This window comes from Magallana gigas, chromosome 8 (genome assembly GCF_963853765.1).
Source record: "Magallana gigas chromosome 8, xbMagGiga1.1, whole genome shotgun sequence".
In the NCBI taxonomy this organism is placed as follows: Eukaryota; Metazoa; Mollusca; class Bivalvia; order Ostreida; family Ostreidae; genus Magallana; species Magallana gigas.
In genome coordinates, this window is record NC_088860.1 from 2,676,691 (window position 1) to 2,693,683 (window position 16,993).

The following is a 16,993-nucleotide window of genomic DNA, read 5'->3' on the forward strand; positions in this document are numbered from 1 at the left end:
AGTTGCAAAAGAAAACTAATCTTCCTCTTTGATTCTCCTCTATATATTCGGTTTTGGTATAATTTTGATCACTGCGTTTTGTTTAAAGCCTAATGCTTCGCAGCTCCGCATGAAGCTGTGAGTAATTTTTACATCTTTATCAGCTGTAACAGTAAATAATGACCAGATAGCAGAATTAGCCGTGTATTAGTATTTTCCTCTTCTCACTTTTTCTCTCTGCTAAGTTTACTCTGTGATATGCAGGTGCCAGACAAGAATGCATCCATGGAAAGTCTGGTCAGTACACTAATTCTCAGTGGTATTTTACCAGTACTAACACTAGCTGCTAGTCTCTGTACCAATCATTCTCTATACTACCAGGGTTGTAAATGTACTAACTTACCCCAAACAGCCTCCATAATGTCTTGGAGGATGTTTCCGAAGACTACAGATAGAAAGCATTATGATCATGTGTGTGCATCAGTTAGACATTTTTTTGAGCAAACTGTCATCTGCAATGACTGACTGAAGAATTGGGGTTTTGGCTGACACTCCAAGGGGGGTGGGGGGAGGAGGTGGGGTCAAGTGAAAAGTGAAAAATAAGGTCATTTCTCAGTTTTCTTGTTACACACTCACCCTGTTCCTTTTACTGACCTGAGTGTTTGTTATTTCACTGTGGGCCATTGATGTTGACTAACAAAGGTCACAGACTTAACCCTAATGTGTAGGAGTGACCTGGGAGTCACCCATTATAAGACACACCCACTTACACACTGTTACTGTTACATTGAACTGCAGTGATAATTATTTCTGTCACATTGCTGTTTGCTAGTTAAATCAACAGATGGGGGTACGTAGCTAAATTATTCATCTAGTGCTTACTGCTCTACTCAATTCATGCCAATACTGCCATGTTTGTGTACTGTTATTCTGTAAATTGTATCGCTGAAGCAGTCAGGCATTTTCCAAAATCTGATAAATAGAGCTCTATTGCCTGTAACTGCGTGGCCACAAAGCTTCAATTGGAGACTGATCACTGCTTCAAAATTGGCTATAGACAGGATACAACATGGAACCCTGTGGCATGTCTCCATCATCGGAAAATTCAAAACTTGCTTTTTACTGTCACTATCATCAAACCAGTAGATCACATGTACATTTAAGAAACACACATTTAAACGTACTTACATCATGGGTTATGGGTGAGGAGGTATATGAACAAATTAAGTCATATAAGTAATAAGGAAGTTGATTGGATGAAGTTGGTCCATCAGTATTTTGATGACCTGAGTTACACAGACAAAGCATGGAAATATACATAGAGCACTAGAGTACAGTTGCACCGAGTTCAGTGAAGTCTTTAAGTCCTAAAAATGTTCTGTAGTCAAAGCATGCTAGGTCTCCCTCAGGGATACTGCATGAAAATAAACTACTGCATGAACCAGAAAACCAGGTAGTGCACCTTGTTCAGGTGTCTATAGTATATACAAATGTAGTAGGTTTAATATAATACTAGTGCATGGACCGGATTCTAATTGACCAGACTGACCAAGCATTCGGGGACTCGACCCAAACATTCATCAGAGTTGTACTGTCTTATTGCTGATTAAAGACTTGTTCTTCAGATTTGATATTAATCAACTAACTTATTTTTTCCAAATCTCATTTTGTAGATAAAATTCATAATTCTTTCTGTTTTAAATTCAAGACAGAAAAAGTCAATGGTTTCTGAAGTTAACATCATGTTTTCACAAAGATCTGTGTTTTGTTATGATTATGAATATTCATGTAGACGTACTTATTATATTTTAATAATATGTATAGTGTATAATTATTTAAATTATTATTCATTTAAAACATTCTGTATTATAATAGTTTATATGATTAGCCAGAGGGTGATTACGTATTCTGATTATAAATCCCCCCAAATGTTTCAAATCATTCATACATTTACTCATAATTACATGTACTGGTATTATTTCCTGATTGTATTTATTTGTCTATTAATTCCTACATGCATGAATAAATATAATTATATATATTGTTATATAAACATTTAAATGATTATCCCATATCATGAATGTACGAGGTATATCGTAAAAACTCATGTATAGATAATCTGCTAGATAGATTACTCAAATATCAGTCTACCAGAGCTTCAAGGCCCCTCAGTTTGATATTTTATGATTGAATACAAAATACTGGCCTCTCGCCTGCCTCCTGACAAGAAATAGTAGAGAATGCTTCATCATTAGCATGACTAGATAGTGGTATTTTTATACTTATGTAAGGTAATGAATATTCATTGGAGAGTTATTACCGGATTCTGGTTATGGCTAAATACAGACCAAATATTTACATCTTTCAACTGTTATAAAGCTAGAAATATTTTGTATGAGATAATACTAACCAAGCAAAAAAAAGCAATTGATGGTAATAATTAAGTTTAATGTATAATTACCAGATTACTGGCTAACAGAAGCTTTTACTTTAATTAAAGTAACAGAATTTCTTCTAACATTGGTTATGCAAGAATTGAAATATTTATTGTTAAATAAAGGTATTTTGACAGCATCTGTATTTTTTTTATATTTATAGCTGGCAGGATCTGACCTACCATTTTTACCTCCAAAAAGAGGAGATCTCTTCCTTGTACCCAATGGGATTAGACCTGTTATGCAGAGAACTGCTATTGAGGTAGATTTTGAGAACAATATCTTCTCAAGAAAATGAATAAATCTAATTTAATATACATGTATTGAGTTTGACATTCAAGCAATACTTTATCTCAAACATTTAGAAATTTGTAGCATTCTTCAAGTTTTTGAATATAAATAAGAACTTTAATCTGTTAGCCTATTAGTTAAGGAATGAATTCAATATTTATTTGTTTTATACGATATAAAATGGTTTGGGACAGTTTACGCTTTATAAACCGCGAAGCGGTTTATAAAAAAGCGTAAACTGTTCCAAACCATTTTATATCGTATAAAACTAATACATATTGAATTCATTGCTTATAATTTAATTGTTTACTCTTCATTGTAGATAAAAACGGTCATTTGACCTTTAAAATGACATAAAATTGTACAAAATTCAAACGTAACGTCAGGCGTATTGATACGTTTTTGACGTTAGTCTTACTATGACGTAGGCAACATTCTTTATACAATATAAAACAATTTTTTTAGCCAATTAGAAAGCGCGTTACAACCAGAATTAAATTATTTCTATTTATGTGTTAAATTCACAGCCATGCAGTGATAATTGAACTGTAGAAATACATTCAGATTTGACCCAATCTTATCCTCCTTTATAGGTGCTATGCTGGGGTGTACGAAACATGCAGAAATTCCAGCTGTCTGCAGTTACCTCCCCTAGTATTGAGTTTGAGTGTGGCGGCCATGTTCAGGAGTCCAATGTGATTAAGAGCACCAAGAAGAACCCGAACTTCACAGAGAACATTCTGTTCTTTGATGTGGTAAGTTGTTGGGTCCTGACTGATACACATGAGGAGGGATGAGATCAAAGTATTAAAGACCAAAATAAACTACATGTATAGATTCATTTAGCTAGGGGGAATGGTTAAAAGTGAAAAAAGAATCGGTGTTTTGACATTGATAATTGAATTGACATACAAAAATATGATATTATATAAATAGTGCCTGTTTGGGAGGGTAACTGTTGAAATTGACACCCCAAGAAAACCATGTCAACCGATACGAAGCGGAGCTTGACAATGGTTTTCGAGGGGTGTCAATTTCAACAGTTACCCTCCCAAACAGGCACTATTTATTTTACTATACGAAATATCTTATTTTCAAAGAAAGTTTTTCTGCCTTTATGTAAAGTGAATTCTACGGCAAACCATACGCGCATAGTTTACGGGCATATAACAATTCATTGTGTTATCAGTTGCCAAGTGTGTTGCTAACGCTGAGGGTAATAGTAGGATTACCAACTGCATCTAAACCAATCAGATTTCAGTATTTAACATGAAAGTATAATAGAAACACTTGTTACTTGATAATCAAATCCGTACCATTGTAGATGTTGCCGCGCGAGGAGCTGTACATGCCACCAATGAACATCCGTGTCCGGGACCACCGACAATTTGGCAGGAAGCCAACAGTGGGAATCCACGTACTGAAGTCACTGGAAGAGTTCCGCTGTGATCCCGTCCAAGCAGAACTGGCGGAGGACGATGATGGAGTCCAGGGTAAGCTTCCATACACAGACCAACCCTGTCCCCATACACAGACCAACCCTGTCCCTGTCAGCTACCTATATTTGTGTTTAATTCCCCATCAAGAAGAAGAATGTAATTTCATTGCTCCCTGACCATTGTTGTAATTCTCAGTGTTTTATGGAGATTCCCTTGTATGGGCCATGGGGATAAATTTGATATAAATGCATCCAATTAATTTAGTACAGATCTGTACCATTGTTGTATGGGATAGATTCTCTCATATTGTCAGCATCATAAGTATAAACTAACTCCCTTATATGGGGAAGAATTTGATTCCCTCATGTAGGGATAAATTTGATTCCATTGTTCCGCCCAGGCGCTGGGTCACATGACCCTGACATCACTGAGGCCGAGCTGCAGGGCTTGGTGACGGTTGCTGTGGACAGGTACCGCGACCTCAAGTCCTCCACGGCTGACCGCCCCCACTCTGGCTACCAGACAGGTCGGTATTTTCCATCTGCGAGGTTTTCTCCTGGTGTAGTCCAGTAAACCGTAGAGCCTATAATTGCATTGTGGGAATTTTTAGCCTTTATGCCACTAGATTCCATGTTGAGGTCCGATTTTAGAAAATAAATCCTGTAGATAACATTTTTTGTTCCTGGTAATTTTTGCTGACAGTTTTTAGAAACAAAATCAATGGATTGTGTAGGACCTCAACAAATACAAGTATTTATCCATGATTATATATGAATTATTTCAGATTTCTGATTATCAATTATTTTATAGTCAAAATATAAATCTCAATAACTAACATTTGTCATGCAGAAAATCAAAATACTATTACCAATTTATCTAAGTAAGTCATCATCACAAACATTAGATAGATTTACATGGCACCCTCATTGGTTGGAATTATTTCTCTATATTCACTTACAGGAAACACATTATAACTATAAGTCAATCTAAAGATTCTTTTTGATTTCATTCTGTACTCTGGGATAACCCCCTCTCCCCCCAAAAATTCCCCACCCATTTTCTTCAAACCTACATCTACATCTATATACATGTGTAGATCTCTCAGTAGAAACATTTTCTTTGCCATGAGCATGATGTACAATATTCTTCACAAATTTATTTTATTAATGTAACATTAACAAGTTATACTGAACTAATACATATTATTACCAGTGTATAACAGCATAGAATACAAAATATATATACATTTATAGATACAGATATATACAATGTATCACTGTATATAACTAATCTGCATGCAGTCAGATAAAATAGCATAAATATGAATGGGACCTTTTCTTGGATTGTTAACAGGAGAAAATCTTGTTTATGTGAAAATACTGGTCAGTATGGTTTGTAAAATTATCAATTATAATGTGCTATGAGATAATTTTAAACTTAGCCTTTTACTTTGGTCTCACTTGATTTGTAATGTTTTTGTTTTTCAGTTCTATCCTTTTTTCTGTTTATTTATGGTCCAGTATTTTACAATTTCAGATCATTATTCAATGAAATTAAACAATTTTTAAAGTTCAGTGTCCCTTGACGATTTTATTATCTGACTATTAACTGTTTGTAGGAATTTTTTAACATACGGACCATGAACTATTCCACATCTATCATTTTTCAAAGTTTATTGGTATAAATTGGAAATTTTATGTTGTTGCATTATTAATTTTTGAAAACTACTTAAAATGTTAATCTATTTTAAATTTTATTCATTTATGAAATGCATGTTGATTATTTATTTATGGTGTCAACAATAAGAGAAATTCCCTTTATTAACATACAACAAAATTCCTCCAAATGTACGACAGTAGAGGATACTGTGATGATGTATCGGTATTTGTTTTGACAGCATTGAAATTCGCTCTTCTTGTATATCCAAGAAAAATAAGTCGACGTAAATGTGTCTCATAACATTTTTACAAGTTCAATTCTGTGTGAACTTTTTCACTCTTCTATAGGTTCATAGCATAGATAGCACATTTGCAGATATAAATATATATGTTAGTGTATTTTGTTGTAGGTAAATTGGTTGTAGTTTTTGATAATCATAGTATATAAACTGAATGACTTTGTTGTAGGTGGACTTGTGAATGGTGGGCGGGGAGGGGAACACGTGATTGACATGCCGGCCGAGGAGAGGAAGGTGGAGGTAAGATATACCTGTAGTTACACCTGGGTGTCTATTTATACAGGTGTATTCTAGGGAGCACTCAACACTCACCTGGGTGTGTCTACATATACAGGTGTATTCTAGGGAGCACTCAACACTCACCTGCACAACATATACAGAGAATTTATATAAACAATCACAAATGATCACAGAGGGAATTTTGGATGACTCCATCCCTGTATAAATTAAATTACTCTCGAGAACTTAGCAGAGCTCCTCTTACATATACTTTACACAGAAATATAAGTTGGTTGATGAAAAAAAACTGCTAAAGATGTAATTTATATTAAAATTGTAAATCATTATCTATGCGAAGAATACATGCATACAAAATGTGTGATATTTCAGATTGATGATTGACAATGTTTAAAAGTACAAAAACTTTACTTTCCCAGTATCTATGAATCCATTTGACAGCAAACAGGGTTAACAAAATATCTTTACACAGGTTTCGCTTGCTTGATGATACATAACTAACATTCAATTATATTTAACTTGAATTTATCATTACTTTTTTATATATTCATAACTGTATTACTTAAAGGTTTGTTATCCATGTTACCTACAATAAAGGGATTCCTGTCTCTGGAAAGGAAATCTTCTGTGTTTTAAAGGGGCATGGTCACGATTTTGGTCAAGTTCTAATTTTCTGTTTTTATTATTTGCAATGCTTTAGAAATGCAATTCAAATGATCAAATGAAATTTTAGAGTCAGTCTTTAAGTTTTAAGCAAGATACAGAGCTCACAAATCTCTGTCATGTAAACAAGGCTCGTGCCCTGTTTTTGTTTACATAGGTTCAATATACCATTAAAAACCTTTTTCAAGCTAATTTTTCTATCTTCTTTTTCATTTTAAGCATAGATAAACAGTTCCTAACGTTTACCAGGTAACACATTCATTTTAGGTCTAGAATTGAAATTTTCACTTCAACATTCAAAATGTAAACAAAAGCTTTGTTTACAGAGCAACGACTTGTAAGCTCTGTAACTAGCTTCAAACTCAACAAATGACACTCAAATTTTGGCAGCTTATTAAGAATGCCTCACTGAAGCATTGTAATTATTAAAATTGGAAAAATAACTTTTAACCAAAATCGTGACCATGTCCCTTTAAGGTTCTTATAGTCAATGTATCAGATGAGATATTGAGCTTCCTTAATAAGCCAGCAAACTAGACAGACCATAAGGAAGATGTTCACAGATTAAGTCAATCATTTTTCTACAATTTTTGCTTAAAATCTTCCACTAAGTAGGATTTCCTCTATTGCTAATGAAAAGTGATTGGAATCATTCACAGCTGAATAGAAACTGACAAGACTAAAATCTACACGATCCAGTTCTTACCAGTTTATTGATCAGTTAAAACCCTCAGCAACCTAAGAAAAATCATTTACTGCACAAAATAATCATGATCATGTCATAGTCTTATTCCCATATATAGCCTACTGAATATGTACATTAAGAGTAATTAAGTTGGTTTTGTTTGCTCTTTATGATAAATTCATTAGTTTGTTAAAATAAAGATAAATTAAATACTTCTCTCATTATTCAAAAGTAATCATTGCAGCAAAAAATTACATGTATTTTTTCTGCAGTGTCGCATATATTCTTGATATCTGGCATGAATCACCAAAGAAAGCAATTTAATTTTTTATAAACCTAGTCTTTAATGTTCAATATTTCGTCCATCACCAGAAGATCAAACCTTTGATCAACATAGCAAAATCCAAGTTGGACAGTGCGTTCCAGCGAATGAAGGTGATACTTTGCTGTCTTAGCCCTCTCTAGGAATCTGGGTTGACTCTTCGCGACTGACCACTGCTTGATGCTCTGTTGCCTCTGGGGCTGCATACCCTGTAGACCCTATCATTTAATATATGTTATGATTACTGCATCAGGTTATGTGCCCTATCATTCTACACCAGCCTGTTGACTCTTATGTTATGTTGATCAGTCATGCCTTGGTATAGTCATATATCAGAGACAAGGGTTGCCTCTTCATTCAACCTTCCTCATACATGTAGTATATCAGCTTTACTAGCAATGCTGCATTTTGATTGGATGCTTCTTTGTACAGATGTATTATTTTCTTACATTAATAATTAATAATAATAATAAAAAATTTAAACTGATAGGCCAGCTTTGAGTGTAGGATTATTATCAAATTGATTGGTTCAATATGTAACTAGTGGTTTCCTGACCTTTATAGCGGAAATCAGGTCCACAAATAGGTCAGCCTTTAAAATCCTTCCCGCAGTTAGAACTTCCGGCTTTGTTCCGTGGAAAGCAAGAGGAGGTTTGTCTAAGTACCCAATAGTTCTGGTGGTACAGTGCTGCACATCTTTTTTCTGTACTAAATTTTTTTCCACCTTTATTTGACACATTTCTATGAGTGAGGATTTACTTTATTAATTGGTATAAAAAAGAGTTTTTGATTTTAATCTACATTCACAGTTTTATATTATAGAATGGTTTGGTTTGCCGTTGTATTTTAGTCGATTCACAGTACACACTTATTTATAAAATCATATTGACAGCACATCTTTTGTTTTCCATAAACTCACATCAATTTTTATATCATTTTTTGCAGTTTTTATATATAATCATGAAATAATGAAAACTTTTAAAGGGTTCAGAGTTGAACTCAAATCTTAGCCAGGAAAAGAGTAGAAAATCTCTAGTTAATCCCTATAAATATTTCCTAGAGACCATGCAGTTAAATTGTCTAGCAATCTAAGTGTTTAATGCTTTGATAGTTTTGATATCTCTTATCAATCAAAGTTGTGAGAAATCATAAATTGTTTATAAAAACTTTATAAGTCGTCTCTTTCACATGGCGTAATAAGAAATTGACTGGTGATAAAATCCTTTATGTTAATTATTCACTTTCAATTGTTTAAAGCAAGGATAATATAGCTTGCTTCATCAGGATAACTGAAGCAGTAAAAGGATTGAAACTATAGTTAATCATTGAACAATTACAGATATTTCTGTAAATTCATATTAGGCTATTGTTCTTGGAGATTTATTGCACCACAAAACAGAGGTATGCATCGATTGAATCTACTGCAGATTTTTTTCATCAAATTTCTGTTATTTTTTCTGCATGCTCTATTTCTAAAAAATAATTTTTATTCTTCATTTGATTTTTACATAATCTTGTATATCCATTTTCATATTATAAACCCATATTATGATTAACATAATTTTGATAATTCATATTATTACATGTATATTTATTAAACCAATTATATGATATACCAAATAACAAATATGTATTTTATCTTATAATGCACTTTTATCTTGAATTATATAAAATTATATGTATTTTGTATCAAATATATAATTTTTAGCCTACTATCCTATTCATATATACATGTCGAATAGATTTCTGAGTTATCAAACTAACAAACACATCATACATTTAACAATGTTTGTGCTGTACCTATGTTTTATTGTAATTTTTACAATGACAAGGTTTGTTCAGTATAGCAAGGTCTGGTACAAGCTTGTTACACTGTATGTATCCCCACTAACACTGTACTTCATCAGACCAGGGACATATATATACTAATATATATATATTAGTATATAAGTCCCTGGTCAGACAAGCTTTACCCTCACAGAGTGGTATTTACCTCCCTTGTTCCGTTGTAGCCGGATCCAGTGGTGGATGAAGAAATTGATTGGTGGTCCAAATACTACGCCTCCACAGGTCAAACTCACAAGTGTAAGAAGTACATAGAAAAAGGACAGGACAAGATTGAGGTCGGTTCACCCCCTCTACCCCCAAAAATCAACCCCCCCCCCCAAATTATCAGAACCTGGTAAGGTGAAGGGATTTCATGCATCCCTTAGCCACCCCCCCCCCACCCCCCCCCCCCCCCCCAAAAAAAAAAAAGAAAAAAGAGAAACAATGGCAGATCCATTTGTATAATTTAAAAAAAAAAATTAAGTAAACTATGTTTTCATTGCTACATGTATTACAGGGTTTTAGAAGCAACATATGTGATTTTGTGAATTGTAATTTTTTTTAGTTTCAGAAGTTTCAATGTCTTGTTCTTTTTTTTGGTAGGTTTATCAGACACATCTGGAGGATGTGGACTTCACCAATGGGTTCTCTGACTTCTGCTCCACGTTTGAATTACAGAGGGGGAAGGATGAGGAGGACGAAGAGTCAAGTGTTGTGGGAGAGTTCAAGGTCAGTGAAGGAGAGTTCAAGGTCACTGAATAAACTCTGTATGTAGGGCAAGGTCACACAAACAAAACAGTGATGGTAACTATTTCTTGAGCCGCTCCTTGACAATCTTGTACTTTTGCCATCTTTGTAAATCTAATGTAGCTATTTGCATTATTGAAACAATCATTACCTTGTTTTTTTAACAATTCAACTTTCACTACCTGTTTTTAAGAGAACTGATAAATAATATTTTCTTATATCCTGGAGTAAAGAAATCAATTATGAATATTATGTAATGATATTATATATAGAATGTTCTTGTATCCATAGGGTGGATTCAAGGTGTACCCCTTACCCCCAGATCCAAACGACGAAATGCCATCCAAAGTGTTTACAAACTTACCAAGCTCCACCCCCGAGGAATGCATTGTCCGTGTTTATGTCATATGTGGCATTGACTTCCAGCCCAACGACACGAGTGGACTGGTATGTACATGGTTATCATTAATTATGATAGACAGAATTCAAAACCCAACACTGGCCTGTAGATATACATGTAATGATTAACCTGAAATTTGACCTATATCTGTGCATACTCCTAATCATAAAGTTGATAGATGAGTGATTGTTAACAAATTGATAATCGATGTTAGCTGTTTTGTTAATGATGACTTAATTGTGATTTCTGTTGGTAGGCGGATCCTTACATAGAAATCATTCTCGGTAACAAGAAGATAAGTGACAGAGACAACTACAAACCGAACACCATTGACCCAGTTTTTGGACAGTAAGTAGATGATGGATGTTAAAATGTCTTTTAGTTAGAATACATTAGATGTACCAGCTATCAGGATGTTGATTTGATATGTGTTAGAATTTAATCTCAGGACATAAATATTCTGAAGAATTATTTCTTAGACTATAGTTGATGAAACTGTTTTAGGATATTGAGGAAATTCTGATCTTCATCGGGAATCTTTTGAAATTTTTTCAGGAGCTGATAAATACTGTACATGTAAATTGATATTTTGATCAATATGGATGGTTTATTTTCTAGGATGTTTGAGTTGACAACAATGTTACCTGTACAGAAAGATCTGACCATTCGTATCAAGGATTATGACATCATTAGTAGTGATGATGTCATCGGAGAAACCACCATTGATCTTGAAAATCGCTACCTCTCCAAAGTCCGAGCAACATGTGGTCTTCAAAAATCCTATTGCATGTAAGTAGAATTTTAAGACAAATAGATCCTCAGAATTGTTTACTAAGTGAGATGCCATTAAAGACTTTCAGGCCTTTGATTTTAATTTTAATTGAGTTGTGATAAAATTTTAGATAAGATTTAATGCAACATTACACTGTAGATTCCTTATTAAATGTGAGGAATATATCACAGAAGCACCTTTGGCAAACTTAAAAAACATGTTTACAACAGTTTTGAATTATATTTGATTGTAACAAATGTTTATAGTGCTCCTAATTTTATTTTCTTGCAATTTGATACAAAACTAGTGAAACTTTGAGCTCGCACAAAAAAAGGAATCTGTAGTATTTATCATTACAATTTTGACCCTGACCTTTGACCTGACAGAGCTGGTGTGAACCAGTGGAGAGACTGCATCAAGCCTCGACAGATCCTGGAAAATTACTGTAAACAAAACCATGTGTCAGGGCCACACTTCTACGGCAACAACAGTGTCAAGGTCGGCAAGAAGATCCACAACTTGGCTGATTACGGTGAGTATCATTGAATGAAGGATATCATAAAATATCAGTGCTCAGAAAGCTATTAGGTAAAGTCAGCAGTTGAAGATATCCCATGTCATTAATCAGACAACATCAGTGAATTAAAGCAGTTACCTGTATCAGAAGTGATGTACCATAATGATTAATAGGAAATTTACAATATAGTGAATACTTCTTTGAACCAGAATCATGTGCCTAAACAAAAGTAGAGTAGGCAGTTGAAAGTCTTTCACATCATTAATCAAACAGCACCAACACATTAGAGCTGTGACTAGTTTTCATGTGTAAAAAAAAATGTACAGTGTTTTACTATGTAACAAGTAAATGTATAGTTTTTTTAATCTCTTTCAGAGCCCAACAAACCAGTGGACCCCAATGTAGGCCCCGCAGATGAGCGTCTGGCACTGCACGTTTTACACACCCTGCCCATGGTTAAGGAGCACGTGGAGACACGCCCCCTATTTAACCCGATCCAGCCAGGCATAGAACAGGTAAGTACAGGTTATGTAATTCTGCCATACGTCATAGGCCAGGTGATACCAGCACTCCTCAAATTGGATATGCCATACATTATATACATGATTTTTCAGTATACTGATACACCACCCATTACCACTTTAATGATGTCTGTTTCAGGGCAAGATTCAAATGTGGGTGGACATTTTCCCAAAATCTCTAGGACCCCCGGGACCTCCATTTAACATTGAGGCCAGAAAAGCCAAAGAGTAAGCTTCCATCTGACAGAACTTTGCCTGTTTTGTATTGAGTGTGTGTATAATGAAACCTTTCCAGTCAATGGTACAGTTATAATAAGTACTGACATCTTATTGTTTCTTTCAGTTATGTTCTGCGGATCATCATCTGGAACACAGTGGATGTTGTTCTGGATGAGGAATCGATAACCGGAGAAAAAATGTCTGACATTTATGTCAAAGGCTGGGTCTCTGGAATCGACGAGAAACAAAAAACAGATGTACACTATAGGTAGGGTGTTTGTTACAGGTTATTGGAATGCGTGCTTTTATCGTTTATTTTTTATGGCATTGAATAAGTCATAATTATATGGTACATAATTTATTGTTTTATATTCCAGATCATTGGATGGGGAAGGAAACTTCAACTGGAGGTTCATCTTTCCCTTCAGTTATGTTCCAGCTGAGCAGGTGATGGAGGTCAGGAAAAAGGTAGGTCAAGGTCAAATCTATAAATACCATCTGGTTAATATGCTGTGTTTTGTTAAAAAAAAAGTTTTTTTCCAAATTGGTAAATCTTTATAAACCTTACTTAGGAACACTTCTGGAGTTTGGATGAAACAGTCCAGCATCTGCAGCCCAACATAGTAATCCAAGTCTGGGACAATGACAAATTCTCCATGGACGACTTCTTGGGTGAGTGTCATGTGATTAAGTTGTCCTCTAATCTCGTCCACGGATATTGTCCTGTAATCTCGTCCACTAATATCTTCACAGCTAGCTGTTTATTGATGTGATGCAATTCTTGTTTATTTATAAAAAGAAAGAAATCAAGTTTCGATTTGATACTATCCTTCATATAAACAAAGTTAAAAATATTTAAGAACTGTCTGTTTTGAGAGCTTATACAGATTTATATATAATTTATTGGTTGAGATAAAATAACAAGCAAGACAATGAACAGTACCTAAATTATGTTGGACTATTCCAGGCACTGTGAGTTTGAATCTGAACGCTATGCCTATGCCAGCGAAGAAGGCCAGCTCTTGTAAAGTGAGCATGCTCCCTGACATCACCACAGGGTCAGAGGTCAAACTGGTGTCGCTGTTTGAGCAGAAGAGATTGCGTGGATTCTGGCCGGTTTACAACGATGACACTGGAACTAGGACTCTCACGGTATACTGTTATACATTGAAATCATTAGTATTTGTGGTGGCTTAATTTTAATGGATTTCAGAAGTATCCCTTTACCACAAATTTTTTCATTCTTAAATGAACAAATTCAATGAGATTTGATCTTTAAGCAATTTTTTTCTGAAAGTATATCCATACTGCTACATGCCCACAAACCTGGAAAGAAAACTTGCAATCCATGAGAATTGGCCCCCTTAATTTTGAAGTCTGTAGAATTGATAAGGCTCCATTCTTTTTATTGAAGACCTGCAAATTTTGTCAGTACATATAGCAAGTCATTAATTTGTGACAGACAATTGTTGATCCATCAGTAATGCTTTATAGTAAATGAGTCACAGCTATTGTTAAATTTTTCATTACTTAATCAACTTAATCAGTTTGTTGGCTTTTTACTATTGTTTCTGCAACAAGAAGAATGTTTGTTTGTTTCAGGGGAAGGTAGAGATGGAAATGGAGCTGGTATCGGTGGAGGAGGCCGAGGAGAGACCGGCCGGTCAAGGTCAAGAGGAACCCAACATGAACCCCAAACTGGATCCACCAAAGTAGGTCTAGGCGAGAGCTTTAAGAGTTGTTTTTATTTTTATTTTGGGGGGATTATTTAGAATTAATAAGCTACAGAAGGAATTAATTATTATTATTTTAGAATAGAGATGTATCAAATAAAAAGATCTTTTCTGATGTGCTGAAATAACATTGAAAACAAATAGCATGTCTGCTCCATTCAGTAATTGTTTCCATGCATTGATCATGTATATGTATTTACAGGCGACCGGAGACTTCCTTCCTCTGGTTTACGTCCCCCTGGAAGACGATGCGGTACATCATTTGGCGTAACTACAAGTGGTACTTCATCGGATTCCTAGTCCTGCTCCTGATCCTTCTACTTGTCTTCCTCTTCCTTTACTCCTTCCCGGTGAGTATCAGAGCGATTGGTTAAGCTTACTGATACTGTAAACAGGGAAATATTCGCCCCCATTTTATTTTCGCCCCTTTTGCTCTCATTACCAGCGGCAAATTTAAAACTGGGTGAATTCCAATGTCTCAAATTATTTTTCTTTGAACACAAATGTGTCGGGGAGATTTTAAGATGGGGCGAATTAGTATGCTAGTGTAAAAGGGCAAAAATTACAAGGGGCGAAAATAACCCTGTATACAGTATATCCTCAGCTAAGTTTGTACTGAGCAATAAATTGACCATTAGTTGACCTTTTGACAGAAATAACTCTGTGGTTTGTATGGGCTGAAGTTTCAGCATAAACTTAGAGAAAATTACATAAATTTCTATTATTTATTTCTTAGAAGGATATCATACAACGCGGCTTTCCAGGAGAGTTTTAAATATTTGATAGAGGACAGAAAATATTTTTTTTAAATTTTAAAAACTTTGCCTAAAATTGGCTACATTTTGTTTTGCAGGGAGAAGTTTCTCAATGGATTGTCAATGGATAAAAATTGTCACAAACCTCAAACACCGTGATTACTTGTCATCAGTGGTCAACAGAGAACCAAAAATGATAAACTGTACACATTACAGACACACCAAATACACTGTCAGGATTCTTTACTTTGGAAGTCTTCTGTACATGGAGTTGGACACTGAAGTGATGATTAGAAGTGATTTGTCTGACGAATTTTAGTCTGTCAGCACTGTTCAACAATAAGATTTCCTTAAATTTAAAGTTATGACCAATATATCTGTTAACTATCCCAATTCTTTGTGGGGAGAAACTATTGTAGATTGTACATATACATGTACAATGACCAGATTTATCTTTGTGATATGATACATTAATGCCTCTTTAACTTTTTAAAAACTTGTTTATTGTGGTCACTTATGAACAATTGTTGTTGTTACCTCGTCAACAAAAAAATGATCAAATGAGTTTTCCCAACGATTTATCTGTACTTACACTCTGTGCCTTCCAGCAGCGCTGCATTCTGATTGGCTGCCTTAGTCAGGGTTCTTTTCTGATTGGCTGCCTAGGTCAGGGCTGCTCTCTGATTGGCTGCCTTAGTCATCTTGCCTTTCATGGTTCTGTGAACTCAATCACATTGTTACATCTTTGCTTGATGCATTTATCTTATATGTTCATAATGTTTATGTTAGAAATGATGAACACTTCTGTATTATTTGTCATAGTTTTTATTCTTTAGCTCTATGTATCTATTATTTGTAATATGTGGGTACCTGTATTTTTAACTGTTGCAGGTTTTTTTTTTACACTGTATTAGTACTAGAATTCACAGCATTATAGTGACCAATATAGCAGCATGTCTTTGACCATTCTCTCTTGAAAGTTATTAACACTTAATCTATTTTAACATTGTGATATTTTCAGATTATAGTCTTATACACATCTGTTGGCTGATATTATGTAGCGTTTTATAAACCGGGTGTCAGTTGCTGCCAGGAGAAACTAATCTCAGATTAATACATCCATCAGCCATTTTAATACAGTACACTGTTAACTGACCAAGAACCATATCAAGACATATTCTTGAGGCTGTGTGATATTTGATGGAGTGTTGGTTCTGTGGGTTGTTTCCCCTGGTAGATGATATTGACCCCGTACAAGTTTCTGTGCAATCCTTGTAGTGTATGTGTATAAGTACGGGATATGGAATGTTTTACTACTGTTATATAAACTAATAAACTGCAACATATAAACTATTCTGTTGTTTTTATTGAACATAGGAAAAAACATCATACCTCAAAAGCCAATTTTTGAAAATGCCATTCGTCCTTTGCATTTTTTGCTTTAGGTGAAAACACACATTTTTTGGATTTTTTTTTGTCTTAGTAGCAACGAAT

The 16,993-nt window shown here is 34.6% G+C and overlaps 1 protein-coding gene across 17 annotated transcripts in view; it reads left to right on the plus strand.

Moving 5' to 3' along the window:
• Positions 1-16,852, plus strand: part of LOC105326252 (myoferlin) — a 51,482-nt gene extending 34,630 nt beyond the window's left edge. For 8 of the 17 annotated variants that reach the window (XM_066068748.1, XM_066068747.1, XM_066068746.1 and 5 more), the window contains 22 exons: positions 244-276; positions 2,578-2,676; positions 3,299-3,460; positions 4,030-4,198; positions 4,545-4,670; positions 6,271-6,341; positions 8,573-8,659; positions 10,021-10,131; positions 10,439-10,564; positions 10,874-11,029; positions 11,239-11,330; positions 11,601-11,771; positions 12,141-12,286; positions 12,647-12,786; positions 12,932-13,020; positions 13,136-13,279; positions 13,389-13,479; positions 13,584-13,683; positions 13,979-14,163; positions 14,614-14,723; positions 14,947-15,094; positions 15,598-16,852. In XM_066068748.1, the coding sequence (XP_065924820.1) occupies positions 244-276; positions 2,578-2,676; positions 3,299-3,460; positions 4,030-4,198; positions 4,545-4,670; positions 6,271-6,341; positions 8,573-8,659; positions 10,021-10,131; positions 10,439-10,564; positions 10,874-11,029; positions 11,239-11,330; positions 11,601-11,771; positions 12,141-12,286; positions 12,647-12,786; positions 12,932-13,020; positions 13,136-13,279; positions 13,389-13,479; positions 13,584-13,683; positions 13,979-14,163; positions 14,614-14,723; positions 14,947-15,094; positions 15,598-15,630 (2,589 nt within the window). In that variant the 3' untranslated portion in view covers positions 15,631-16,852. Of the gene's footprint in view, positions 1-243; positions 277-811; positions 830-2,577; positions 2,677-3,298; positions 3,461-4,029; positions 4,199-4,544; positions 4,671-6,270; positions 6,342-8,058; positions 8,122-8,572; positions 8,660-10,020; positions 10,132-10,438; positions 10,565-10,873; positions 11,030-11,238; positions 11,331-11,600; positions 11,772-12,140; positions 12,287-12,646; positions 12,787-12,931; positions 13,021-13,135; positions 13,280-13,388; positions 13,480-13,583; positions 13,684-13,978; positions 14,164-14,613; positions 14,724-14,946; positions 15,095-15,597 lie in introns of all 17 variants that reach the window. The other 9 variants (XM_066068761.1, XM_066068752.1, XM_066068754.1 and 6 more) reach the window with 7 other exon arrangements.
• The last annotated feature ends 141 nt before the right edge of the window (positions 16,853-16,993 follow it).